Below are 26,876 nucleotides of genomic sequence, written 5' to 3' on the forward strand. Positions count from 1 at the left end.
TAGCACAGGTGGGCAGTGTAGCTACAGTATGGTTCCTGGGATCTACATGGTCATGGTGGGGTCATGAAAGCTTTATTATATTTTTGACATGATTAATAAATCATTTATAACTACACAATTTGAGGTATTAGGCACGAACAAAATTTTAATTTGGGTGACATGGATTCTAGCGAACGCAGAGCCACATTCAGAGATGGTGGGTTACATCCAAAGATTTTCTGAGCTCTACAGTCAGATGATTAAAAGCACACTCATGAGTAGTGCTCTGAGCTAAACTGTTCACTGGTGTCTACTGCATTTAAACACAAACACTCACCTTTACACCGGAAAACAATCAGAGATAGAAAACATATGGTTTTGTGATTGAGTAGATTGAAACAAATCTAATAGGACTGTAGTATATCACCAGCATGTTACTGCATGGATTGACCTAGAAGTAATGATTACATGAATAACATGGAAGCCGTGTTGTTCAATTAAACCACAGACTAATGTAGCTGATATTTATCAGAATAGCACTTTATTTCATTATTATGTGCTCTGACAGATCTGTAATTATTTTTATGTGTGATTCTGTCTCATGCTTTTAGTTTACCTTAAACTCAAACTTGCACTGGTTCCAAGAAACACAACTTAAGGACAAATGAACAGCGGTGAAAGCATCTTGGCATCGGATGGAAATGTTGTTTGGTTTATGATCTTGTTTTCTAGGTTAGCTTCTGATTTCTCAGAAAAGTTACATAACTCTTTCAAACCGGATAGATCAGAAAGATAATTATTTCTAACAAAGTCTTAATGCTAGCCCTGAGCCGTTTCACCAGCCCGGTTAAGCTGCTAGGATCTCGACTCTGCTCCAGTGGTGCACCTGAAGGTGGAACGATGTGTTTGTCATCATTTTCAGGGATGATGTTTTCAGGATGTAGACAATACAGAGCCCACGTGTGGATATGGGCTGTCGCAGATGAAAAATGGAGAGGGATGAGGGTAGGATTTGTGCCGTGCGGGTTTATTAGCATTGTGTTAGCCAGCACTTGGCAGCCTATGCGTAACATCAACAAGCCCCGAGCTCTGACAGACATCTGAATCCAGCACGAATATTTCCCTCTTTTTATTTTACTTTTAAAAACATTTTTTTTCCAGGCTAGCAACTTTAAAGCCTGTGCAATATTAATGCTAGTGCTAATCTAATACTAATCATAAATCTTATTTTCTCTACTCACAACTCTTATAGATATTTATCACTTTAATCAGCCTTTTTTAATCCCACTTCCCAAGGTTGGAATTTCAACTTTATAAAAGTAAATCTGCTGAAAAACATTTACCTATTTTGTTTTAGATTCAGGCTAATGCTAACAAATCAGCATCTCTGTAAATTCATCATCAGTATCATGTTTATGTCAGGATCCAGACCGGACTTTGTCCATGTGCTTTTGTTTTCTATGTTCACATGTCGCCTCTAATTGCCATGTTTATTTAGTCATGTATCCTTGAATCCTTGTTGTCCTCCTGTTCTCCTGTGTCCTAGTCTGTGTCCCTGTTTTGTGTTTTTAGTTAATAAACCCTTTTATTTTATGCTATCCTGCATTTGGGTCTGCTTTTATCCCCGTGTCACTGACAGAAGGATTCCGCCAGACTAAGACCCAGCAGGATAGCGTCAGCCCGACCGGCTTATTGTGGGAGCATTTTTTATTTTATTTTATTTTTTTCTCTGGACTGTTTTTATGCCCTGGACTTGTTGTTTGGGTGACATCGGTCATTTGTTGAAGCTGCCACACTTCATGCTTGCAGTCAATGTCACCAGCCCGAGTTTTGTTTTGATTTTTTTTAGTGTCCTGTGACATTGCCCCGCACCTGTCCAGTGGGGGACGTCACTTCATTTCTTGGTTTTCCGTGGAGGATGCCGCCCCACTTCCTGTCCGTGTGGGAGGTTTTTACAGGCCTGTGTTTTGCCCCTATAGATATTTTTGTTTATTTTTTTGCCCCGTGGTGGAGGACTTTTCCCGCACCCCCCTTTCTGGTTTTCTGGACTTGGGTCTGGCCACGGGGTGTCAGGGGTTGTGCTCAGCCCTTCAGCTCGGCTGTGGACGTTGCTCTGCCCTTCAGCCTGGCCCTTCAGCTTGGCTGTGGACATCGCTCAGCCTTTCAGCTCGGCTGTGGACGTCGCTCAGCCTTTCAGCTCGGCTGGGGACGTCGCTCAGCCTTTCAGCTCGGCTGTGGACATCGCTCAGCCTTTCAGCTCGGCTGTGAGTTAGTTACTTAGTTCTGCTGTGGTATTCGCTCAGCCTTTCAGCTCGGCTGTGCTATCTGCCTTGCTGTGTGCCTTGCTCCCCCCACCTGCCCTATATTGTCATTAGGATGGGATTGGCGTGCCGGTAGCCACGCCTTGAGATGGGGTACTTTCACGATCCAGCCCGGACTTTGGCCACATGCTTTTGTTTATGTTCTATGTTCACGTGCCTGCCCCGCCCTTGTCTCTTCCTTATGTCAAATTGCCATGTCTATTTAGCCGTGCACCATTGCCTATGGCAGTGCGGAATCCTTGTTTTGTGTTTTTAGTTAATAAACCCTTTTATTTTATGCTATACTGCATTTGGGTCTGCTTTTATCCCCATGTCGCTGACAGTTTATCCAGAAAAGAATTTACACTTTTGTATTTTATTTATTTTATTTTATGAGTCCTAACTCACTTTTATTTTAAAGCTAAAGCCAAATGAACCAAAGTTCTGGCCTGTGTGTTATTTTATACTACATACCTATATTACGCTACTTTAATGTAAATATTTTTACAGTGAAAATATAAAATAATTTACAGGCAACTTTTTTCAGTAATTTACTGGCAACTTATTATAAACGTTTGTCTAAAGATAATTATGAATGCCACCTTTTGATTTTAAGTTGAATTAAAAGTGAAATGTTTCTCATGTATTATGAGAATAGCTTTTACTGAAGGTTATGATGCTAGTTCCTAAATAAATGAATTGCTAATCCCAGTCACTCCTGACCCTTTACATCTTCTCTTACATGAATTCTGACTTCAAATTCATAACATTTATATTCAGACTAACACTAAAAAAAAAACCTTTTCACTCTGGATAGCGTTACCAAAACCTGTTCAGTATTAATGCTAGCCCTGAACTCAAGCTAATCCTGAATGCTAATCTTTTCTGTCAGCTATTTCCTGAGAGTGACCACATCCACAGTAATCTTTCAAAACCTGTCTGAAATCTAAAAGTAAACGTAGTCCTTACACCAGCACCATGCTAACTGTGGTGCTCCTACAACTAACGCTCACTTTGATTCTGATCTTAATCCCCAAGAACTGCACAGAATCTACAAGGATTTTAGACATTTTAATTCCAGCCTTGTGATATTAGCATGAACCTGATTTCTGTAAAAAGAAAATGCTGATGTTCTCATTAAGGGACTCTGAAATTCCAGGTGTTTGTGTGTGTGTGTGTGTGTGTGTGTGTGTGTGTGTGTGTGTGTGTGTGTGTGTGTGTGTGTGTGTGTGTGTGTGTGTGTGTGATGTGCTGAAGGAGTCTCCAGCTCTATGTACCAGTCAGAGATGAAGCTTGAACTTGAAGTTCTCCACATCTTCAGGACAGAGGAGTTTTAGTAGTAACATGACAAGCTGAGATATTTCTCTAATTAGCTTGAAGACAGAAAATAAAGAGAGACTATAAAGAGAGACTGCTGCGGGAAAGAGTGTGTGGAGCTCAGAGAATAAAGAGAGACTGCTGAGGGGACGAGTGTTTAGAACTGAGAGAATAAAAAAAGACTGCTGAAGGGACGAGTGTTTAGAGCTGAGAGATTAAAAGAGAGACTGCTGAGGGGACGAGTGTTTAGAGCTGAGAGAATAAAGAGAGACCGCTGAGGGGATGAGTGTTTAGAGCTGAGATAATAAAGAGAGACTGCTGAGGGGACGAGTGTTTAGAGCTGTGAGAATAAAGAGAGACCGCTGAGGGGACGAGTGTTTAGAGCTGAGAGATTAAAAGAGAGACTGCTGAGGGGACGAGTGTTTAGAGCTGAGAGAATAAAGAGAGACCGCTGAGGGGATGAGTGTTTAGAGCTGAGATAATAAAGAGAGACTGCTGAGGGGACGAGTGTTTAGAGTTGAGAGAGTAAAGAGAGACTGCTGAGGTTACAAGTGTTTAGAGCTGAGAGAATAAAGAGAGACTGCTGAGGGGACGAGTGTTTAGAGCTGAGAGAATAAAGAGAGACTGCTGAGAGGACAAGTGTTTAGAGCAGAGAGAATAAAGAGAGACTGCTGAGGGGACGAGTGTTTACAGCGGATAGAGTAAAGAGAGACTGCTGAGGGGACGAGTGTTTAGAGCTGAGAGAATAAAGAGAGACTGCTGAGGGGACGAGTGTTTAGAGCGGAGAGAATAAAGAGAGACTGCTGAGGGGACGAGTGTTTAGAGCGGAGAGAGTAAAGAGAGACTGCTGAGGGGACGAGTGTTTAGAGCGGAGAGAATAAAGAGAGACTGCTGAGGGGACGAGTGTTTAGAGCGGAGAGAATATAGAGAGACTGCTGAGGGGACGAGTGTTTAGAGTTGAGAGATTAAGAAAGACTGCTGAGGGGACGAGTGTTTAGAGCGAAGAGAGTAAAGAGAGACTGCTGAGGGGACGAGTGTTTAGAGCTGAGAGATTAAAAGAGAGACTGCTGAGGGGATGAGTGTTTAGAGCTGAGAGAATATAGAGAGACTGCTGAGGGGACGAGTGTTTAGAGCTGAGAGTAAAGAGAGACTGCTGAGGGGACGAGTGTTTAGAGACGTTTAGTGTTTATTTTTCCACTTATGTTTTGTCTCCGCCCCTTTGTGTTATCATTCCATCATTTCCACCTGTTTCTTGTTTAGTTCTGGAGTGCCTCAGACTATTTACACCTTGTACTGAGCCACTTTGCAGCGTTCTTTAGCTCCTGACTTCTTGACTCAGCTCCGTCTTCTGTCTGACTTCCTGATTTGACCTGTGGTTTCTTTCTCCAGTTTCAGATTATACAGATTACTTTGTGATGCTCACATGTGTCTTGACCACGATGATTATCAACAGCTTCCTACACACCTTACAGGTATAAGAGGAACGAGACACTTGGGAAGTGCTGTGTTAGGTAAATAATCAGCTTGGATGGTTGGATGGTATCAGTAGCTCCACATCATCACCCCACACCATCATTGTTACTCCTCCCACATTCTGGGATACGGTGTAGCTGTAACAAACCCACGTGGTGTTTTCTCTCTCGTCTCTCCACCGTGTCAACGTCTCTAATTGGCTGTAATAGCTGAATAAATTCCACCTCGGCCTTGTGCTTGAGTTTGAACTTTGACCTTGACACTCATCACATGCGGTATGTTGTCATGTCAGCTCAGTGTTTGACGAGTGTAATGACGAATTCTCCAGGGGGAAACTCCACACACACACACACACACACACACACACACACACACACACACACACACACACACACACACACACGACATCTGAAAATTTCATTTTAAGCCTCAATTGACATAACTGACGCAGGGCACACACACACACACACACACACACACACACACACACACACACACACACACACACACACACACACACACACACACACACACACTTAAAATGCCTTCAGGAGGGTAAGATGTAAGGAAAGTCCTGAAAGAATTAGTAACTGTTTAATATTACATGAGTTTATTACTATTCATTTATTAATGTACAATAATGTATAATTGTATTATTTAATCCAGTAAAGCTGAATAAAGCCAGTTAGCAAACCAGTTAGCATTAAAAGCTGATTCCGTTTTGTTAGTCAGGAAACTCAAAGATTCATAAATATATCAATCAATAATCAATCATCAAAACAGAGCTTTAGCTGTGTAAGTAATCTGTGTATGGAACACCTGATAGCAGCTAAGCTAACAATGCTAATTGTGCTAATCATGAATAAAGGTAAATATGGTCAACACATGGTCGTGTTTGATATCTTCTGCTGTAAAAACAGACAAACAAACAAAAAGCAGTAAATTAGCTCACGCTAGTGCACTTGTTCAAGAGAGTTTGGCGTTCTCACTGGTGTGTTAGACACGCTAACGCTCTACCCAAATGTTCTGTGGGATTAGCCAGTTAACCAGCAGATTACTAGCATGACCTTAAACATTAGCAGTGTAAAATGCATGGGGATTGAAATTAATCTGATTATTATTGACAACAGACAGATAACCGATGTGTACAAATATTTTAAAACAGCAGGTAGCAATTCTGACCTGACTGACTGACTGACTGACTGACACACTGTGCAGAAATGAATAATCTAATGCTATCGTATCAGACTCAGTGATCTGATTAAATATTAGACGGATTGTGGTGATGATGTTTAAGCCTGAACAGAGAGTGGACATGCTGTTTACGCACTAATACACTCTTCAAACCGTACCTCAGTGTGTGTGTGTGTGTGTGTGTGTGTGTGTGTGTGTGTGTGTGTGTGTGTGTGTGTGTGTGTGTGTGTGAGTGAGTGAGACCTCTTTTTTCTGAATAACCTTTTGCTCTGAAATTCTTTGCGAGGACAAAGAGTCTGCTGAAAGCGCCTTCGGGGAACCGGCACGTTTCCACACGCCAGTGCGAATTAGTGCAAGAATTTCACATGGTTTAAGTGTGTGTGTGTGTGTGTGTGTGTGTGTGTGTGTGTGTGTGTGTGTGTGTGTGTGTGTGTGACAGACATATTTAGTCATTAATTAGGTTTTAATTTTCAATTTAAATTTTCTTCAAAATTTCAAGTTTGAACATAAATAAATAAATAAATAAATAAATAAATAAATAAATAAATAAATAAATAAATAAATAAATAAATGGGATGTAAATTCTACATCTATAAATAGCAATAATTTCGGTGGTTCTTCGGTTATTAGAGAATGAGGTCGTTATGGAGAAATATTTATGATGACTCGACTGATGGGGCTGTGATCAGGGAAAAGGAGTACCCTGGTTCTGCGTCACAGAGAACCCATAGAACAAAAGATCCACATGTTCAGCATCTGGCTAAAAACACGCTGGTTAATTGGCGGTTAACGTATAAGAGAGTAGAAACATCTGGAAGATGATTGGAAAGCAGCCTGATCTCCATGTCTAAGTGTGTGTTAATTTGGCGGAGTTCCCTACCTAGGCAGCCTCCTCCCCTGTGCAGCGCTGAGATTTGGGTGGGTCTGCACCACTATATCATTCTATGTGCTTTAATGGTTTAATGGAGTCTGAGGCAGACAGAACGTGTGTGGTGTGGTTGTGGTGTGGTGTGTGGAACTTCAGCTCTCGTTGCCTTTTACACTTCACAGCTCAGCCCCAGTGCTGTCGGGATGCCGTGCCAACATCAACACTAGCGTGCTTTTAAAAATAGACGACCACCGTCAAAGCTTTTAACTGCTGAGAGAGAGAGCCGGTGTTTTTAGCTTCATGGCACTAATGAAGCATGCAGGTGATGATGATGATGATGATGATGATGATGCAGGACGTGGACAGAACTAACACATCCATCACTCCAACTTCTCTCGGAATAAAACGCCAGCTTATCCCGACTAGGGTGCCAATATTTTTCACAGCTCCCTTTCCAGATTGAAACAGTGATGCTGGTTGTCATGACGATTGTGTCATGGTTGTTAGTATAGGTGTTATTATGTCATCGAGGACCAGCCGGCGTGGTGGCTGTGATGTGAGCGCTCTTACTGTACAGTCTATAGATACAGTAAATAAATTCACCAGGCGACCATGTTGGATTAATATGACAGGGAGCAGGTGTTGTGGCAGTTATTATGGGATGGCACGTTACCGTGATTACTACGGCGTCTTGGTGATTGTTATGGAACTTAGAGAAGGTAATTATTGAGCTGTGGTACCTTGTCATTATTTCGGAAAGGCTTTGTGTAATTATGGTGGGAAACCGTCATTATGGTGATTATTATGGGATTGAGAGTAACATCTGCCACTGAATATTATGGGATGGCACGAAATCGCGTTGTTTATCGGTGAATGGTGTTTGGGACAGTGCCACGGCGACTACTTTTGAATGGGATGATGTCAAAGAGATTATTCTGAGATAGCCTGGCTTAAGTGTGGGTATTCTGGGATGGCAGGTTGTCATGGTGATTACTCTGATATAGTGCAGCTTCACTGTGGGTATTCTGGGATGGCAGGTTGTCATGGTGATTACTCTGAGATAGCGCAGCTTCACCGTGGGTATTCTGGAATGGCAGGTTGTCATGGTGATTACTCTGAGATAGCGCAGCTTCACTGTGGGTATTATGGGATGGCAGGTTGTCATGGTGATTACTCTGAGATAGCGCAGCTTCACCGTGGGTATTCTGGGATGGCAGGTTGTCATGGAGATTACTCTCAGATAGCGCAGCTTCACCGTGGGTATTCTGGGATGGCAGGTTGTCATGGTGATTACTCTGAGATAGCACAGCTTCACCGTGGGTATTATGGGATGGCAGGTTGTCATGGTGATTACTCTGAGATAGCGCAGCTTCACTATGGGTATTCTGGAATGGCAGGTTGTCATGGTGATTACTCTGAGATAGCGCAGCTTCACTATGGGTATTCTGGGATGGCAGGTTGTCATGGTGATTACTCTGAGATAACGCAGCTTCACTGTGGGTATTATGGGATGGCAGGTTGTCATGGTGATTACTCTGATATAGTCCAGCTTCACTGTGGGTATTCTGGGATGGCAGGTTGTCAGGGTGATTACTCTGAGATAGTGCAGCTTCACTGTGGGTACTCTAGGATGGCTGGTTGCTATAGTGATCTACATTAAGTTTACAATCTATGTCAAGAAGCTGTTCATGGCTGTGAAAGTTTAAGGTGATTACTGGTGTATTATGGGCTGCTACTTTTCTGGTTATTAAATTCAGTAATATTGAAGACTATTGTATTAGTACAGTGAATTTCGGTTTGCAAATCCAAAGAGACGGCGTAGACGGCGGAGCAGACATACATCAGAAAAAAGGAGCTTATCTGATTTGATTGAACTTATTGTGTATAAACAAGAAGCTGTATCAAAAAGTCCAGACTGAACAACTGGAAGTTGTAAAAGTGCTGAGAGATGTGAGGAGGAAATGAAGTGATGTCCGGTTCACACTGCCTCACTCGGAAAGTGTGTGTACAGTATGTGTGTATAGTATGTGTGTGTGTCCTTATGGGGTGTGTCTACACCCACACACACTTATCTCAACCTCTCACACTTTTTCATGCTGGAAATCCAGCACAAGTGTTAGAAGTGCAGAGCAGCTTCAACGCTGTAAAAGTCAATTCACAGAAATGCTTTCTAAATCTAATCTGATCTGATCTGGTTTCATCTAAGTGTCTAATCTAATCTAATCTAATCTAATCTAATCTAATCTAAGTGTCTGCTGTTAAAAACAATCTGCAGTGAGCAGATAAGCTGGGATCTTATCAGCCAGGAACCTGTTTGGAATCCTACTATTATAGTCATCAACTCATCATTAACCCTTGTGTGACCTTCACATCTCCCAGAGTTCATGGCTCTGGTGAACCTGCTACTCTATTTGTCCTGTAAACAAACCTTATGTCACGTTAAGCAGAAACCATCAGCACATGATTACTTCGTTTTGTTCATGAAGTTCCTTTAAACCCTTTAAATAAAGACAGCGATCACAAATCAGTCTTGAACAAATACACAGTGAACAACCTGTGAAAACAGACTGTGGTGAGATTTCACTCTGTGACAGATCTGGTTTACAGGTTCTTCTCAGAGGTTTTCTGGTGGTCAAGTGGCTCCAGGGTCCTGGGAGCCACCTCAGGCTCTATGCCAGCGTAAAGCTGGTGTAAAAACTGTGCCCAATCAAATATGCAGATCAGATGACCTTCTGTGGTGACCCCTGACTTACAGATCATCATAAGATGGACATGGAAAGATAGTTAAAAGTTCCTGATATCACACTTTATAGTACACAGTTATAGAAAGGAAATGATTAGGAACCTCTCAAGATTTGTTCCTCTGCTCATCAGGTGTGGCCATGTGACATTGTGACCATGTGTCCATTGTTAATACCACACACCTTGTGTTAGATGTTTTCAGGGCTTTTTATATTTGATCTGATTGTCCACTAAAGCACAGATACTAGACAACACTGGGAGGTCACAGCACAGATCGGTGAGTCTGAGGTTAGCAGGTACTCTGGAGATGAGATGAAGAATGGTGTGGGCTAAAACTTTAGCGCCTGACTAACTGGGACCAAACAGGGAAACATGGTTTGAACAGACGATCTAAGACGATTTGCCATATTTGGTGAAAATTGTGACTATTGAAAATAAACAACGCATTTGAACACTACTGGTCATTTCAGTACAGTTTAGATTGAATCCCAGAGATTTCTTGAATGTAAAAAGACAGTTTGATGTTTTGCGGTTAACTGTTTACTCTGAACTTTAACTCCACCATTTTCTGTTCAATCTAGAGCTGCACTTATTTTAAAATAGTCCAGTCCTTGAACCCCAATGATCGCTGCTTATTGATATTATTATTATTATTATTATTATTCATCTTCTACCGCTTATCCGAACTACTCGGGTCACGGGGAGCCTGTGATCTCAGGCGTCATCGGGCATCGAGGCAGGATACACCCTGGACGGAGTGCCAACACATCACAGGGCACACACACACTCTCATTCACTCACACACTTACACACTATGGACAATTTCCCAGAGATGCCAATCAACCTACCATGCATGTCTTTGGACCGGGGGAGGAAACCGGAGTACCCGGAGGAAACCCCCGAGGCACGGGGAGAACATGCAAACTCCACACACACAAGGTGGAGGTGGGAATCGAACCCCCGACCCTGGAGGTGTGAAGCGAACGTGCTAACCACTAAGCCACCATGCCCCCCCCCATTATTATTATTATTATTATTATTATTATTATTATTATTATTATATAAACATAGTGGACTTTTGTGTAAAATGATTCTAAAATGAACCACGTTACTAGATTTAAAGTAAACAACCGACAGCTTGCGGCAAAAACCGTCAGCTCCAACCACGTAATCTTTTAACAGAAGCTTTCATAATTTTCTGTTGCCACCCAGACAGAACTATTCATCATGAGCTGCTTGGTGCTTTAGTGCAGGCTTTAGTGCAGGCTTTAGCGCAGCGCTGCTTGGCATTTGCACACGTTAAGACAGGAGTGGCTGCAGGTCGACCCACATTACACTGAGATTATTGAAGATATCTCTAATTAAACACATTCATTTGTTCTCCATTCAAACATTCTTTGCTAGGCATTAAGGGAATGCTAATAACACAACAATACACAGCCATGCCTCATGATGAATGAACACCTAATGTGTGTGTGTGTGTGTGTGTGTGTGTGTGTGTGTGTGGTTGCTGGTTACACAACCTGTTTCATCATTAGACTCTATCAAGTGCACTTACACTCGCAGCTCGCACTCTCTGAAAGTCTTCTCCGTCTGTCCTGTGGTAGCACCCACACCTGTGAGGATGGTTAGATTAGCATGGTGATGTATGTGGTGTATCTTCAAGCCCTTTGACACCGAGGTCATGCCGATTGAGACGTTATCAGCCGATGCTCTGATGTTATGTGGTGATGTTCAAATCAATGATCTCAGACATAATGGGAAGGTTTCAGTGCTGAAAACAAAACTACTTTTTTTCTGCTCACTTTTCGTTTCCCAGTGACGCTCTACGTCATATTCAGGAGAAACCCAATGGAGAAGAAGTGAAGGATTCAGAGGAAAGATGTGGAAGGTGTTGAGGTGGAGTAGCAGTTAGGGTTCTGAGCAGGGTTAATGTTAACGTTAGCTGGATGTGGAGTCTGAAAGGGAAGATTTGCAAAATGTCAAACAAGTTTGCCCTCTAGTGGTGTTTACTCCTGAGCCCTGAAACAGACATGACTCCAAATCTGGTCCATGTCCTCCAGAGAACTTTAATCTCATCACCCCATCAGCACTTCCTGTTATTTCTACATCGTGCTCTCATTTATCTTCATTTATGTTTATTTCATTCATCAGTTAATCCAGAAAGGAGTCGCAGCATGAGGTAGACTTGTGGTAAACACTGCTGATGCTGAATGGAGTGAGGGTTAGAAATATTCTGCATTTTTAATCTGCGCCTGTTGAGGTTCATTAAGTTCATGTGATGTGTGCTGTGTTTATCTGCTCATTAGGTTACAACATGTTGGTCCAGCTCTCTCTCTCTCTCTCTCTCTCTCTCTCTCTCTCACACACACACACACACACACACACACACACACACACTCTCTCTCTCTCTCTCTCTCTCTCTCTCTCTCTCTCTCTCTCTCTCTCTCTGGGTTTTCATGAGCCTCCCAGATGTTCCAGCCTGTTAGTCAGCAACTTATGAAATACATAAACCAGAAGTCTGAAGCGTGTGTGTGTGTGTGTGTGTGTGTGTGTGTGTGTGTGTGTGTGTGTGTGCACAGTGATATAAGGCAGGATGTAGGAATCTCCAGACTCATTGAAGCCAAAACCCTGTAAGCTGAAACCAGGAATGATTAAATATGGGTCTTCTTATCATCAATCTGCACCTCGCTGTCATTAGAAATGCCCAGTATGCTGCGTTTTAATCCACACTCCATCATTTTCACTCAGTGGGCACCGTAGGGAGCACACGAGACTCTTCGGACTGAGACACATCTGTGAAAATCGTTGATAACGCTGTTGATTTGGCAGAAATCGAACGAGACATGAACAGATTTCCAGCTCTGTGTTTCTGAGAACGTACAGAGAGACTTTTATTGAGGTCTCATAAAGAATTCACTTCTTATTTCATTCTTCATTCTTTAATACTTAATGAAGGTTTGCTCTAAATGAACTTTGTGTCTCAGGTGTCTCAGGTGTCTCAGGTGTCTCAGGAAAACAGCTTGTAATTGTCTATATTGCTCACTTGACAGTAGAGGCTGCATGAGGATGTTCACCTTCTCAGAGGAGCTGTAACTGGTCCCAGTTTAAGGGTTATTGGCTGTAAACTGGTTTCAGACCCAAACACGTGGATAGCTAATAACATGATTTATTACAAAGAACATAGCACAGAAACACAAAACCAGGAAACACTTGGAAAAAGAAAAGAAACCAAAACTCAAAAACCAAGACAAGCACATGAAGGGAAGGTTAGATGGTGAGGTGGAGGTTAGATGGTGAGGTGGAGGTTAGATGGTGAGGTGAAGGTTAGATGGTGAGGTGGAGGTTAGATGGTGAGGTGAAGGTTAGATGGTGAGGTAGAGGATAGTTGATGAGGTGGAGGTTAGATGGTGAGGTGGAGGTTAGATGGTGAGGTGAAGGTTAGATGGTGAAGTGGAGGTTAGATGGTGAAGTGGAGGTTAGATGGTGAGGTGGAGGTTAGATGGTGAGCTGTAGGTTAAATGGTGAGGTGAAGGTTAGATGTTGAGGTGAAGGTTAAATGGTGAGGAGGAGGGTAGATGGTGAGGTGAAGGTTAAATGGTGAGGTGGAGGTTAGATAGTGAGGTGGAGGGTAGATGGTGAGGTGGAGGGTAGATGGTGAGGTGGAGGTTAGATGGTGAGGTGGAGGTTAGATGGATAGGTGGAGGTTAGATGGTGAGGTGGAGGTTATATGGTGAGGTGGAGGTTAAATGGTGAGGTGGAGGTTAGATAGTGAGGTGAAGGTTAGATGGTGAGGTGGAGGTTAGATGGTAAGGTGGAGGTTAGATAGTGAGGTGGAGGGTAGATGGTGATGATTGTTAGATTGTGTAGGTGGTAGAGTTAGTGTGAGGTTATATGTTTCTTTGATGTTTAAATGTTGTTATGTGATTTTTATGGTATGTCATTGTTAGCTTTTTAGGTTATATTATTCGATTTTATGTGTATGTTATATGTGATGTTGAGTTTATATGTTTGATTTTCATTTAGATGTTATTTGATTTTATCTTGTTATTTTATTTATCTTTTCTATTTTATTCGATTTTATTTTCATTTTAACTTTTTCTATTACTTTTCTATTTTTTGTTCATGTTTTCAATGTTTATTTTTATTTATATACTGTGTATTTTTAGTTTGATATTTTGATTTTTATTTTATATTTTTTACTTTTTCTTTTCTCTTTATCTTTTCATTTTATATTTTCTTTTTATTTTATTTTTTATGTTATTTTCTTTTGGTATATCTTATTTTACGTTTTAATTTTATACTTTTTCTACTTTTATCTATCTTTTCTTTTATATCTTTATTTTACTTTTATTTTATTTTATTTTATCTACTTTTATCTTTTCTTTTCTGTCTTTTTATTTTCTTTTTCATTTTTCTTTTTATTTTCGTTGATTTTGCTGTTATTTTACTTTTTACTTTACTTTAGCTTCGTTTTCTTTGTTTCTTTTTATTTGATCTTTCATTTTATCGATTTCTTCTTTTAGTTCTCTTTTACTTTCTTTCTCTTTTTCCTTTCGTTTGTGAGTTTGATGATTTGAGCTGTAGGTTAAATGGTGAGGTGAAGGTTAGATGTTGAGGTGAAGGTTAAATGGTGAGGAGGAGGGTAGATGGTGAGGTGAAGGTTAAATGGTGAGGTGGAGGTTAGATAGTGAGGTGGAGGGTAGATGGTGAGGTGGAGGGTAGATGGTGAGGTGGAGGTTAGATGGTGAGGTGGAGGTTAGATGGTGAGGTGGAGGTTAGATGGTGAGGTGGAGGTTATATGGTGAGGTGGAGGTTAAATGGTGAGGTGGAGGTTAGATAGTGAGGTGAAGGTTAGATGGTGAGGTGGAGGTTAGATGGTAAGGTGGAGGTTAGATGGTGAGGTGGAGGGTAGATGGTGAGGTGGAGGGTAGATGGTGAGGTGGAGGTTAGATGGTGAGGTGGAGGTTAGATTGTGAGGTGAAGGTTAGATGATGAGGTGAAGGTTAGATGGTGAGGTGAAGGTTAGATGGTGAGGTGAAGGTTAGATGGTGAGGTGGAGGTTAGATGGTGAAGTGGAGGTTAGATTGTGAGGTGGAGGTTAGATGGTGAAGTGGAGGTTAATTGGTGAGGTGGAGGTTAGATGGTGAGGTAAAGGTTAGATGATGAGGTGAAGGTTAGATGGTGAGGTGGAGGTTAGATGGTGAAGTGGAGGTTAGATGGTGAGGTGGAGGTTATATGGTGAGGTGGAGGTTAGATGGTGAGGTGGAGGTTATATAGATAATTGGATGCTACTCAGTTTTACAGTAGTTAATCAGTTGGTGGTTACTTTAAGCTAATGTACAGGGATGTTTAGGTGCTGCTACATGACACTAGTCAAAGCCAGTTGTTGGTTAGTTTCTTGGAGCACAGATAAAGGTGATTAATTAAGAAGAGGTTTGGTTGGATGCCTCATTTAGGCCTGGTGGAGTTAATAGGTGGAGGTTAGTATGTTGGTGAGTTTATTAGGTGAAGTACAATTAGAGGTTAGCTTACTCAGGTTATAGGGAGGTTGTTGTTTAATTTGGTGTTTGGGTGGTAAATGTGTGTAGTTAGAGGGCAAATGTGTGTAGTTAAGGGTAGATGTGTTGCAGTTAGAGGGCAAATGTGTGTAGTTAGACGGTAAATGTGTGTAGTTAAGGGTAGATGTGTTGCAGTTAGAGGGTAAATGTGTGTAGTTAAGGGTAGATGTGTTGCAGTTAGAGGGTAAATGTGTGTAGTTAAGGGTAGATGTGTTGCAGTTAGAGGGTAAATGTGTGTAGTTAAGGGTAGATGTGTTGCAGTTAGTGGGTAAATGTGTGTAGTTAAGGGTAGATGTGTTGCAGTTAGAGGGTAAATGTGTGTAGTTAAGGGTAGATGTGTTGCAGTTAGAGGGTAAATGTGTGTAGTTAAGGATAGATGTGTTGCAGTTAGAGGGTAAATGTGTGTAGTTAAGGGTAGATGTGTTGCAGTTAGAGGGTAAATGTGTGTAGTTAGTGGGTAAATGTGTGTAGTTAAGGGTAGATGTGTTGCAGTTAGAGGGTAAATGTGTGTAGTTAAGGGTAGATGTGTTGCAGTTAGAGGGTAAATGTGTGTAGTTAAGGGTAGATGTGTTGCAGTTAGAGGGAAAATGTGTGTAGTTAAGGGTAGATGTGTTGCAGTTAGAGGGTAAATGTGTGTAGTTAAGGGTAGATGTGTTGCAGTTAGAGGGTAAATGTGTGTAGTTAAGGGTAGATGTGTTGCAGTTAGAGGGTAAATGTGTGTAGTTAAGGGTAGATGGGTTGCAGTTAGAGGGTAAATGTGTGTAGTTAAGGGTAGATGTGTTGCAGTTAGAGGGTAAATGTGTGTAGTTAAGGGTAGATGTGTTGCAGTTAGAGGGTAAATGTGTGTAGTTAAGGGTAGATGGGTTGCAGTTAGAGGGTAAATGTGTGTAGTTAAGGGTAGAAGTGTTGCAGTTAGAGGGTAAATGTGTGTAGTTAAGGGTAGACGTGTTGCAGTTAGAGGGTAAATGTGTGTAGTTAAGGGTAGACGTGTTGCAGTTAGAGGGTAAATGTGTGTAGTTAAGGGTAGACGTGTTGCAGTTAGAGGGTAAATGTGTGTAGTTAAGGGTAGACGTGTTGCAGTTAGAGGGTAAATGTGTGTAGTTAAGGGTAGACGTGTTGCAGTTAGAGGGTAAATGTGTGTAGTTAAGGGTAGACGTGTTGCAGTTAGAGGGTAAATGTGTGTAGTTAAGGGTAGACGTGTTGCAGTTAGAGGGTAAATGTGTGTAGTTAAGGGTAGATGTGTTGCAGTTAGAGGGTAAATGTGTGTAGTTAAGGGTAGATGTGTTGCAGTTAGAGGGTAAATGTTTGTAGTTAAGGGTAGATGTGTTGCAGTTAGAGGGTAAATGTGTGTAGTTAAGGGTAGATGTGTTGCAGTTAGAGGGTAAATGTGTGTAGTTAAGGGTAGATGTGTTGCAGTTAGAGGGTAAATGTGTGTAGTTAAGGGTAGATGTGTTGCAGTTAGAGGGTAAATGTGTGTAGTTAAGGGTAGATGTGTTGCAGTTAGAGGGTAAATGTGTGTAGTTATAGGGATAGATGTGTTTGCAGTTAGAGGGTAAATGTGTGTAGTTAAGGGTAGATGTGTTGCAGTTAGAGGGTAAATGTGTTGTAATGTTTATGGGTAGATGTGTTGCAGTTAGAGGGTAAATGTGTGTAGTTAAGGGTAGATGTGTTGCAGTTAGAGGGTAAATGTGTGTAGTTAAGGGTAGATGTGTTGCAGTTAGAGGGTAAATGTGTGTAGTTAAGGGTAGATGTGTTGCAGTTAGAGGGTAAATGTGTGTAGTTAAGGGTAGATGTGTTGCAGTTAGAGGGTAAATGTGTGTAGTTAAGGGTAGATGTGTTGCAGTTAGAGGGTACATGTGTGTAGTTAAGGGTAGATGTGTTGCAGTTAGAGGGTAAATGTGTGTAGTTAAGGGTAGATGTGTTGCAGTTAGAGGGAAATGTGTGTAGTTAAGGGTAGATGTGTTGCAGTTAGAGGGTAATGTGTGTAGTTAAGGGTAGATGTGTTGCAGTTAGAGGGTAAATGTGTGTAGTTAAGGGTAGACGTGTGTTGCAGTTAGAGGGTAAATGTGTGTAGTTAGGGTAGACTGTGTTGCAGTTTAGAGGGTAAATGTGTGTGTAGTTAAGGGTAGATGTGTTGCAGTTAGAGGGTAAATGTGTGTAGTTAAGGGTAGATGGGTTGCAGTTAGAGGGTAAATGTGTGTAGTTAAGGGTAGATGTGTTGCAGTTAGAGGGTAAATGTGTGTAGTTAAGGGTAGATGTGTTGCAGAAAGAGGGTAAATGTGTGTAGTTAAGGGTAGACTGTGTTGAGTTAGAGGGTAAATGTGTGTAGTTAAGGGTAGACGTGTTGCTGTTAGAGGGTAATTGTGTGTAGTTAAGGGTTGATGGTTTGCAGTTAGTGGGTAAATGTGTGTAGTTAAGGGTAGATGTGTTGCAGTTAGAGGGTAAATGTGTGTAGTTAAGGGTAGATGTGTTGCAGTTAGAGGGTAAATGTGTGTAGGTAAGGGTAGATGGTGTGCAGTTAGAGGGTAAATGTGTGTAGTTAAGGGTAGATGTGTTGCAGTTAGAGGGTAAATGTGTGTAGTTAAGGGTAGATGTGTTGCAGTTAGAGGGTAAATGTGTGTAGTTAAGGGTAGATGTGTTGCAGTTAGTAGTTAAGGGTAGATGTGTTGCAGTTAGAGGTTAAATGTGAGTAGTTAAGGGTAGATGTGTTGGCAGTTAGAGGGTAAATGTGTGTAGTTAAGGGTAGATGTGTTGCAGTTAGAGGGTAAATGTGTGTAGTTAAGGGTAGATGTGTTGCAGTTAGAGGGTAAATGTGTGTAGTTAAGGGTAGATGTGTTGCAGTTAGAGGGTAAATGTGTGTAGTTAAGGGTAGATGTGTTGCAGTTAGAGGGTAAATGTGTGTAGTTTAAGGGTAGATGTGTTGCAGTTTAGAGGGTAAATGTGTGTAGTTAAGGGTAGATGTGTTGCAGTTAGAGGGTAAATGTGTGTAGTTAAGGGTAAGATGTGTTGCAGTTAGAGGGTAAATGTGTGTAGTTAAGGGTAGTGTGTTGCAGTTAGAGGGTAAATGTGTGTAGTTAAGGGTAGATGTGTTGTATTTAGGGTAAATGTGTTGCTAGTTAGATGGGTAAATGGTGTGTAGTTAGGGTAGATGTGTTGCAGTTAGAGGGTAAATGTGTGTAGTTAAGGGTAGATGTGTTGCAGTTAGAGGGAAATGTGTGTAGTTAAGGGTAGATGTGTTGCAGTTAGAGGTAAATGTGTGTAGTTAAGGGTAGATGTGTTGCAGTTAGAGGGTAAATGTGTGTAGTTAGGGTAGATGTGTTGCAGTTAGAGGGTAAATGTGTGTAGTTAAGGGTAGATGTGTTGCAGTTAGAGGGTAAATGTGTGTAGTTAAGGGTAGATGTGTTGCAGTTAGAGGGTAAATGTGTGTAGTTAAGGGTAGAATGTGTTTGCAGTTAGAGGGTAAATGTGTGTAGTTAAGGGTAGATGTGTTGCAGTTAGAGGGTAAATGTGTGTAGTTAAGGGTAGATGTGTTGCAGTTAGAGGGTAAATGTGTGTAGTTAAGGGTAGATGTGTTGCAGTTAGAGGGTAAATGTGTGTAGTTAAGGGTAGATGTGTTGCAGTTAGAGGGTAAATGTGTGTAGTTAAGGGTAGATGTGTTGCAGTTAGAGGGTAAATGTGTGTAGTTAAGGGTAGATGTGTTGCAGTTAGAGGGTAAATGTGTGTAGTTAAGGGTAGATGTGTTGCAGTTAGAGGGTAAATGTGTGTAGTTAAGGGTAGATGTGTTGCAGTTAGAGGGTAAATGTGTGTAGTTAAGGGTAGATGTGTTGCAGTTAGAGGGTAAATGTGTGTAGTTAAGGGTAGATGTGTTGCAGTTAGAGGGTAAATGTGTGTAGTTAAGGGTAGATGTGTTGCAGTTAGAGGGTAAATGTGTGTAGTTAAGGGTAGACGTGTTGCAGTTAGAGGGTAAATGTGTGTAGTTAAGGGTAGATGTGTTGCAGTTAGAGGGTAAATGTGTGTAGTTAAGGGTAGATGTGTTGCAGTTAGAGGGTAAATGTGTGTAGTTAAGGGTAGATGTGTTGCAGTTAGAGGGTAAATGTGTGTAGTTAAGGGTAGATGTGTTGCAGGTTAGTAGGGTAAATGTGTGTAGTTAAGGGTAGATGTGTTGCAGTTAGAGGGTAAATGTGTGTAGTTAAGGGAGATGTGTTGCAGTTAGAGGGTAAATGTGTGTAGTTAAGGGTAGATGTGGTTGCAGTTAGAGGGTAAATGTGTGTAGTTAAGGGTAGATGTGTTGCAGTTAGAGGGTAAATGTGTGTAGTTAGAGGGTAGATGTGTTGCAGTTAGAGGGTAAATGTGTGTAGTTAAGGGTAGATGTGTTGCAGTTAGAGGGTAAATGTGTGTAGATAAGGGTAGATGTGTTGAAGTTAGATGGTAAAGTGGTAGTTAGAGGGTAAATGTGTGTATTAAGGGTAGATGTTGTTGCGTTAGCTGGGTAAATGTGTGTAGTTAAGGGGTAGATGTGTTGCAGTTAGAGGGGTAAATGTGTGTAGTTAAGGGTAGATGTGTTGCAGTTAGAGGGTAAATGTGTGTAGTTAAGGGTAGATGTGTTGCAGTTAGAGGGTAAATGTGTGTAGTTAAGGGTAGATGTGTTGCAGTTAGAGGGTAAATGTGTGTAGTTAAGGGTAGATGTGTTGCAGTTAGAGGGTAAATGTGTGTAGTTAAGGGTAGATGTGTTGCAGTTAGAGGGTAAATGTGTTAGTTTAGGGTACTATGGGTTGGCAGTTAGAGGGTAAATGTGTGTAGTTAAGGGTAGATGTGTTGCAGTTAGAGGGTAAATGTGTGTAGTTAAGGGTAGATGTGTTGCAGTTAGAGGGTAAATGTGTGTAGTTAAGGGTAGATGTGTTGCAGTTAGAGGGTAAATGTGTGTAGGTTAACTTGAAGGTTAGCTTAGTGCTATGATAATGCTAAAAGTTAATAAGAAGCGAACGCTGCTCCTGAGAGGACCTCCGCACCTCCTCTCACAGCTCTCCTTATACCTGCTCTGCTGCATGAGAGCATTCAGTCGTACGGTGTAGCTGTGGTGCAGGCGGTGCTTGTGCTTCAACCACCCGGAGAATGTTCACCTCTCTTTACATCATGCTGTCTGTATGAGCTCATGGTGCTGCTGAGGTAAGCACAGGCTCATGGATACTCCGGTGTGTTTACACAGGGTCCCTGGGAGGGTGGTGGTGGTGGTGGTGGTGGTGGTGGTGGGAGGGGTTCAGGAAAACATGGCATGCGGAGAGACGGACAGGTTCGAGGTCTGAGAGGGAAAGTGCACATGGTTCCCCACACGCGTGTGTGAGGTGTTTGTGTTCTCTTCTTGTTCTTTATGCTCGTGGTTTTATATGAGCTGTGTGAGGTGTACTACAGCGCAGCCTGGGGGAGAAACGCTATTTTTAGCTTGAAACTCTCAGACTGTGTGTGTGTGTGTGTGTGTGTGTGTGTGTGTGTGTGTGTGTGTGTGTGTGTGTGTGTGTGTGTGTGTGTGTGTGTTTATGTAGGTAACTGAGTAATCGCAGACCTGGAGTCATGTCAGGTGAGAAGGAAATGATGAGGTTCTGCCCAACTGGAGGGCAAATTAATCACTACTGGTCCACTCATCCATACATCTCAGCCTACCACCACTGTGTATATGTGTGTGTGTGTGTGTGTGTGTGTGTGTGTGTGTGTGTGTGTGTGTGTGTGTGTGTGTGTGTGTGTGTGTGTGTGTGTATTTCAAGCACTCCAGTTGAGGCAGAAGCAGGATGTACAGTGTTTTTGCCCCTGTCAGTCTGTGGCTGGGGTTTTGGCACACAAGCAGAACGTGTCGAGGTATCAGGAGAACGGCGCCTGCTCCAGACGTCTCCTGCCACATGTGTCAGGGGCTTTTTTTCAGCACCACATCACTAGGACATGAGTTCACTGAAGAGTTGGAGCTTGTGGAAACTTCACCTCTTAGCTTCAGTGCAAACAAACCTTGTTCCAAGCGCTCTCGCGTTAGCTAATCAGAGTAGTACAGAGATCTTGTGCTAAAACAATATACATCTCACCTCTCCACACCTCCTCTCACCTCTCCACACCTCCTCTCATCAGAAGGTCAGGGGTTCGAACCCCAATTCCACCAAGCTGCCACTGCTGGGCCCCTGAGCAAGGCCCTTAACCCTCAGATGCTCAGTTGTAAGTCACTCTGGATAAGGGTGTCTGCTAAATGCCATAAATGTAAACGTAGATAGATAGATAGATAGATAGATAGATAGATAGATAGATAGATAGATAGATAGATAGATAGATAGATAGATAGACTCACTGCCATGAGCAACTTTACTAATATGAATATTGTTTATGCTTCTGCCATTTAAACAACAGAGTTCCTCTTCTTCTTCCTCCTCCTCATCCTCCTCCACCCCTTCCTTTTCCTCTTCCTCCTCAACCTTCTCCACCTCTTCTTTTTTCCTCCTCCTCTTGTTCCCCCCCTCCGTCCTCCACCTCTTCCTCCTCCACCTGCTGCTGCTGCTTTGTCGTTCATCATGAAGTCATGTCCATGTCACCTGATGACTAGTGTAGCTGTGCTCAGACATTAGCATCATTGCTAACATGTTATCTCTTGTGTCTTACTGGTCTTTTCTGTGGTGTCCAGCATGTCTAAAGCCCAGGACAAACCCCTGTTGACGTTTACCTCATGCTGATGTTTCCCTCAGAGGAAATGAGTCTATAAGTTCCACCTGATGAGTTATTATAACACTGCTCACTTTGCTGTAGAGCTAAGGGAGTGCAGCTTCATCATCACCATCATCATCGTCATCACAGACCACCAACACTGTGTAAACGTCTCCGTAATACGCTGCCTCACACACTGAGATCTACAGCAGCTATTCATCATCATCATCGGCGCTATGTGTCGTGTTTATAACAACACAACAAGCACAGTTCTGCCTGAATGACACAAAACAAAACCTCACACACACACAAACACACACACACACACACACACACACACACACACACACACACACACACAGGAATGTTTGCCTCACTGCTGATTGTCTGTAATCCAGAGGACCAGAAGTGAGCTGCGTAAACAGCAGCTGTCCACCAGATGGCGATACAAGCAACCAAACTGACAGAGATTTCTCGGGAGGATGTTCAGGACCATCTCTAAACCCTGAGAAGAAAACGTTCTAGATGTTAGCAATGGTCTACACAAACTATAAACCATCTATAAACCATCTGGAACAAATTCTTCTCCTTACATGTAGGTTTCACCTCAGATCTCATTCTATTATTCATCAACACACAGAGCAGCACTACGGTCTCACCTCAGACCTTCAAGGCCATGCTGCTCTCCTGGGACAGAGACAGATTCTCCCTTCAGGTGAGGTGAGACATTTTACCAGATCTAGTGGATTTCTAAAGGAGTGAAGAAGAAGATAGCAGGAGATTGACAGGATGGAGGACAGGTCAGAGGTGTTACAGGCTCTGCTCCAGTCTGTGGTGGTGGTGGTGGTGGTGCTCAGTTTGAGGAGGTCAGTCTTTGACCTGGACCTGCTTTCTCTGATAAGTTGAGGAGCTTGACAGTCTGGAGTAGAACCTCTGCTCTTCACCACCAAATCAGGTTCCAAGCATGCCCCCTTGTGGACTTCTGGTGCAGGCATATCAGGTACCGCTCATTGGTCACAGACCACCGGGGCAGATCCAGCTTGGACTGGAGACATTACACCTTACACTCAGGAACATCTAAGGAGGCTCTGGAGTTCATGGCTGGTGATAGAGAAGTCTGGAGTGAATATCTCAGGGTGTTCCCACTGCAGAGGGAGGAAGCTCAGGTCTCTACAGTTAAACACCTTCAGAGTGAAGTAAATTCAGTGGGCTGTGAAGTTCTTGTGAAGATGAATGTGTTAAGTAATTAAGGTCAACAATCTGGTGACCACAGACATATCGCTTGACAAGATCATGGACCAAGATCATGGACCAAGAGCATGTGCCTCCAAACCTCACAGACCTCACAGCAAGATACATAGTAGTCATGTCAATAATTTTGGCTCCCCTGTGCCAACTGTAGCTGACACTGGCTCTCTCTCTCTCTCTCTCTCTCTCTCTCTCTCTCTCTCTCTCTCTCACTCTCTTTCTCTCTCAGTATAAGTATAGCTGACTTGTCACCCTCTCTCTGTCTCTCTCTCTCTCTCTCTCTCTCTCTCTCTCTCTCTCTCTCTCTCTCTCTCTCACACACACACACACATACACTCTATTTCTCTCTCAGTATAAGCATAGCTGACTCACCCCTCTTTCTCTCTCTCTCTCTCTCTCTCTCTCTCTCTCTCTCTCTCTCTCTCTCTCCCTCTCCCTCTCTCTCTCTCTCATTCTCTATCTCTCTCAGTATAAGTATAGCTGACTCGTCACCCTCTCTCTGTCTCTGTCTCTCTCTCTCTCTCTCTCTCTCTCTCTCTCTCTCTCTCTCTCTCTCTCTCTCTCTCTCTCTCTCTCTCTCAGTATAAGTATAGCTGACTCATCCCCCTCTCTCTTTCTCCCTCTATATCTTTCTCTCTCTCTCTATTTCTCTCTCAGTATAAGTATAGCTGACTCGTCCCCCTCTCTCTTTCTCCCTCTATCTCTCTCTCTCTCTCTCTCTCTCTCTCTCTCTCTCACTCTATTTCTCTCTCAGTATAAGTATAGCTGACTCGTCCCCCTTTCTCTGTCTCCCTCTCTCTCTCTCTCTCTCTCTCTCTCTCTCTCTCTCTCTCTCTCTCTCTCTTTCTCTCAGTATAAGTATAGCTGACTCGTCCCTCCTTCTCTCAGTGTCATTTCTGGCTGTTACCTGCTCTGTGTTCTCTCTCTCTCTCTCGCCCTCATTCATTCTTTCTCTTTCTCTCTCATGCCTATGTGTGTTATTGCCATGATTCTGACACACACTCGAACACGTTTGTGGGATTAGACACATTGTGTGTGAGCGTGTGTGTGTTTGGAGGTTAAGGATGATACACCTCACATGGCTGCTGCTGATCTCCGGGATCCCGCGTGTTACAGCAAGTTATCCGATATGGTGGTAAGTTTCATCTGTGTGTGTGTGTGTGTGTGTGTGTTTGTGTGTGTGTGTGTATGTGTGTGTGTGTGTGTGTTCATGCTGAAGAATGGTATGCAGTAGTATGAAGTATTCCTTATTATTTTCATCAGCTTTATGTTTGCTCTGATGTCAGGACACATTTCAAGCTCAGTGATTTTCCTCTTCAGCTCCGACACCTTCCTGATAAATAAAGACCACTGGACTTCTTATGTACAGAATCCTTAGACTTTAAAATGAAAAAAAAAAAAAAAATTTTTCATTCGTCTCAAATATCGTGTCATTATTCTCAGACGTAACAGTATTTGTACTCCGTTCTGTTTTCTTGGCTTGTGCTGGTAGCTTCACACTGTGAGCTCTTGGGTTTTATTGTGAGTGCGATCCTCTGTTTAAGTAGCCTGGTGGATCGTCAGGGTTTCACTGGAGACTCGTTGCTCCGAGCGTGACCACGATCGCACGAGCACACGAGTGATGTTCCACTTGCACTGTCTCGTTTTATTATCTCTTTCACTGAGATACCTGCAGAAGTGAATATGAAGTACAGATTAAAGAAGACTAAACTGTAATATTCTCCCCCCATTAGACCCTGGTGATGTTTATTCCCTCAGTCTGAATCACATCCATGTTCAGGCTGGTCTCCCTCTGCACTCAGGAGAAGGTGACGCGAGGTCACTCGTCTTCTCTTTAAACGAGCTGTTCTCAGATCAGCTCGTAGTCCTCGGTGTGATCCCGGCTCAGCACCGGAGTGCACACAACGCAACAATAAAGATCCTTCTGGAAGAGTGCTAGGGGAATGATGATAGTGTTTCTGTGCACTATAGAGTGAATAGGGAGTGTGGTTTGGGACATGCCCACGGTGGAATGATGATGGTGGAAGTTTATTTATCTTTCACATTCTTCTCTTCCGTCTTCTTTATTTTCTTTCATCACAGATAATTGATGATTTCTGTCTCTCAGAGTAGCTTCTTCACCTTCCTTCATTACTCCATCCTGTTATCCACGGTCACTCGTTTACCTGTCAGAAGTGAGGAGGAGCTCCGGTGTACATTAGCGCATGGAGGATGGAGAGCTGTAGCTGAGCTTCTCTCCTGCACTCGTCCTCATGCCGCGTCCTGATTAGCGTCAGAACTGATGCCCACCAACTCTGCAGCAGCTTCTTCTTCAAGTGTGCTGGAAATGGCTCTGGAATTCAAAGCAGTGTTTCCGAGTTCCGTGTCGTTGTCAGACAGGGATATAGACATTCACGCTGTAGTCACTGTAACGGCTGTTTCATCGGCTCATTGTCTGATTACATGGTACAGGCTCCGCCCTCAGGGGTGTGTCTTGTTCTACAACAGCAGTTTGTTAGCAGTAAACACGGTTCATCCGTGTGTTTTGGGTTGTGTGTCTCCTGAAAACAGTTTTCTAGCTTTGGTATAGTGGAGACGTAATGCATACAAATAGACAGGTAAAGTGACAGACAGGTAAAGTGACAGACAGGTAAAGTGACAGACAGGTAAAGTGACAGACAGGAAAACAGTCAGGAAAAGTGACAGACAGGTAAAGTGACAGACAGGTAAAGTGACAGACAGGTAAAGTGACAGACAGGTAAAGTGAAGACAGGTAAAGTGACAGACAGGTAAAGTGAAGACAGGTAAAGTGACAGACAGGTAAAGTGACAGACAGGAAAACAGACAGACAGGAAAACAGTCAGGAAAAGTGACAGACAGGTAAAGTGACAGACAGGTAAAGTGACAGACAGGTAAAGTGAAGACAGGTAAAGTGACAGACAGGTAAAGTGACAGACAGGTAAAGTGAAGACAGGTAAAGTGACAGACAGGTAAAGTGAAGACAGGTAAAGTGACAGACAGGTAAAGTGAAGACAGGTAAAGTGACAGACAGGTAAAGTGAAGACAGGTAAAGTGACAGACAGGTAAAGTGACAGACAGGTAAAGTGAAGACAGGTAAAGTGACAGACAGGTAAAGTGAAGACAGGTAAAGTGACAGACAGGTAAAGTGAAGACAGGTAAAGTGACAGACAGGTAAAGTGACAGACAGGTAAAGTGAAGACAGGTAAAGTGACAGACAGGTAAAGTGACAGACAGGTAAAGTGACAGACAGGTAAAGTGAAGACAGGTAAAGTGACAGACAGGTAAAGTGACAGACAGGTAAAGTGACAGACAGGAAAACAGACAGACAGGAAAACAGTCAGTAAAAGTGACAGACAGGTAAAGAGTCAGTTAAATTGACAGACTGTCTGTCACTTTAACTGACTGTTTACCTGTTTGTCACTTTACCTGTCTGTCACTTTAAAGGTAAAGTGACAGACAGGTAAATACACAGATGAGAAAACAGACAGACAGGTAAAGTGATAGACAGCTAATCAGACA

The 26,876-nt window shown here is 42.6% G+C and overlaps 1 protein-coding gene across 1 annotated transcript in view; it reads left to right on the forward strand.

The window, feature by feature from the left end:
- The first annotated feature begins 22,898 nt into the window (after positions 1 to 22,898).
- Positions 22,899 to 26,876, forward strand: part of LOC125141390 (parathyroid hormone/parathyroid hormone-related peptide receptor-like) — a 28,523-nt gene continuing 24,545 nt past the window's right edge. Inside the window, exons 1-2 of the mRNA XM_047814647.1 lie at positions 22,899 to 22,975; positions 23,101 to 23,213. Of these exons, the coding sequence (XP_047670603.1) occupies positions 22,899 to 22,975; positions 23,101 to 23,213 (190 nt within the window). The remainder of the gene's footprint in view (positions 22,976 to 23,100; positions 23,214 to 26,876) is intronic.

The sequence above is a fragment of the Tachysurus fulvidraco genome, chromosome 1 (assembly GCF_022655615.1).
Source record: "Tachysurus fulvidraco isolate hzauxx_2018 chromosome 1, HZAU_PFXX_2.0, whole genome shotgun sequence".
NCBI classification, from domain to species: Eukaryota; Metazoa; Chordata; class Actinopteri; order Siluriformes; family Bagridae; genus Tachysurus; species Tachysurus fulvidraco.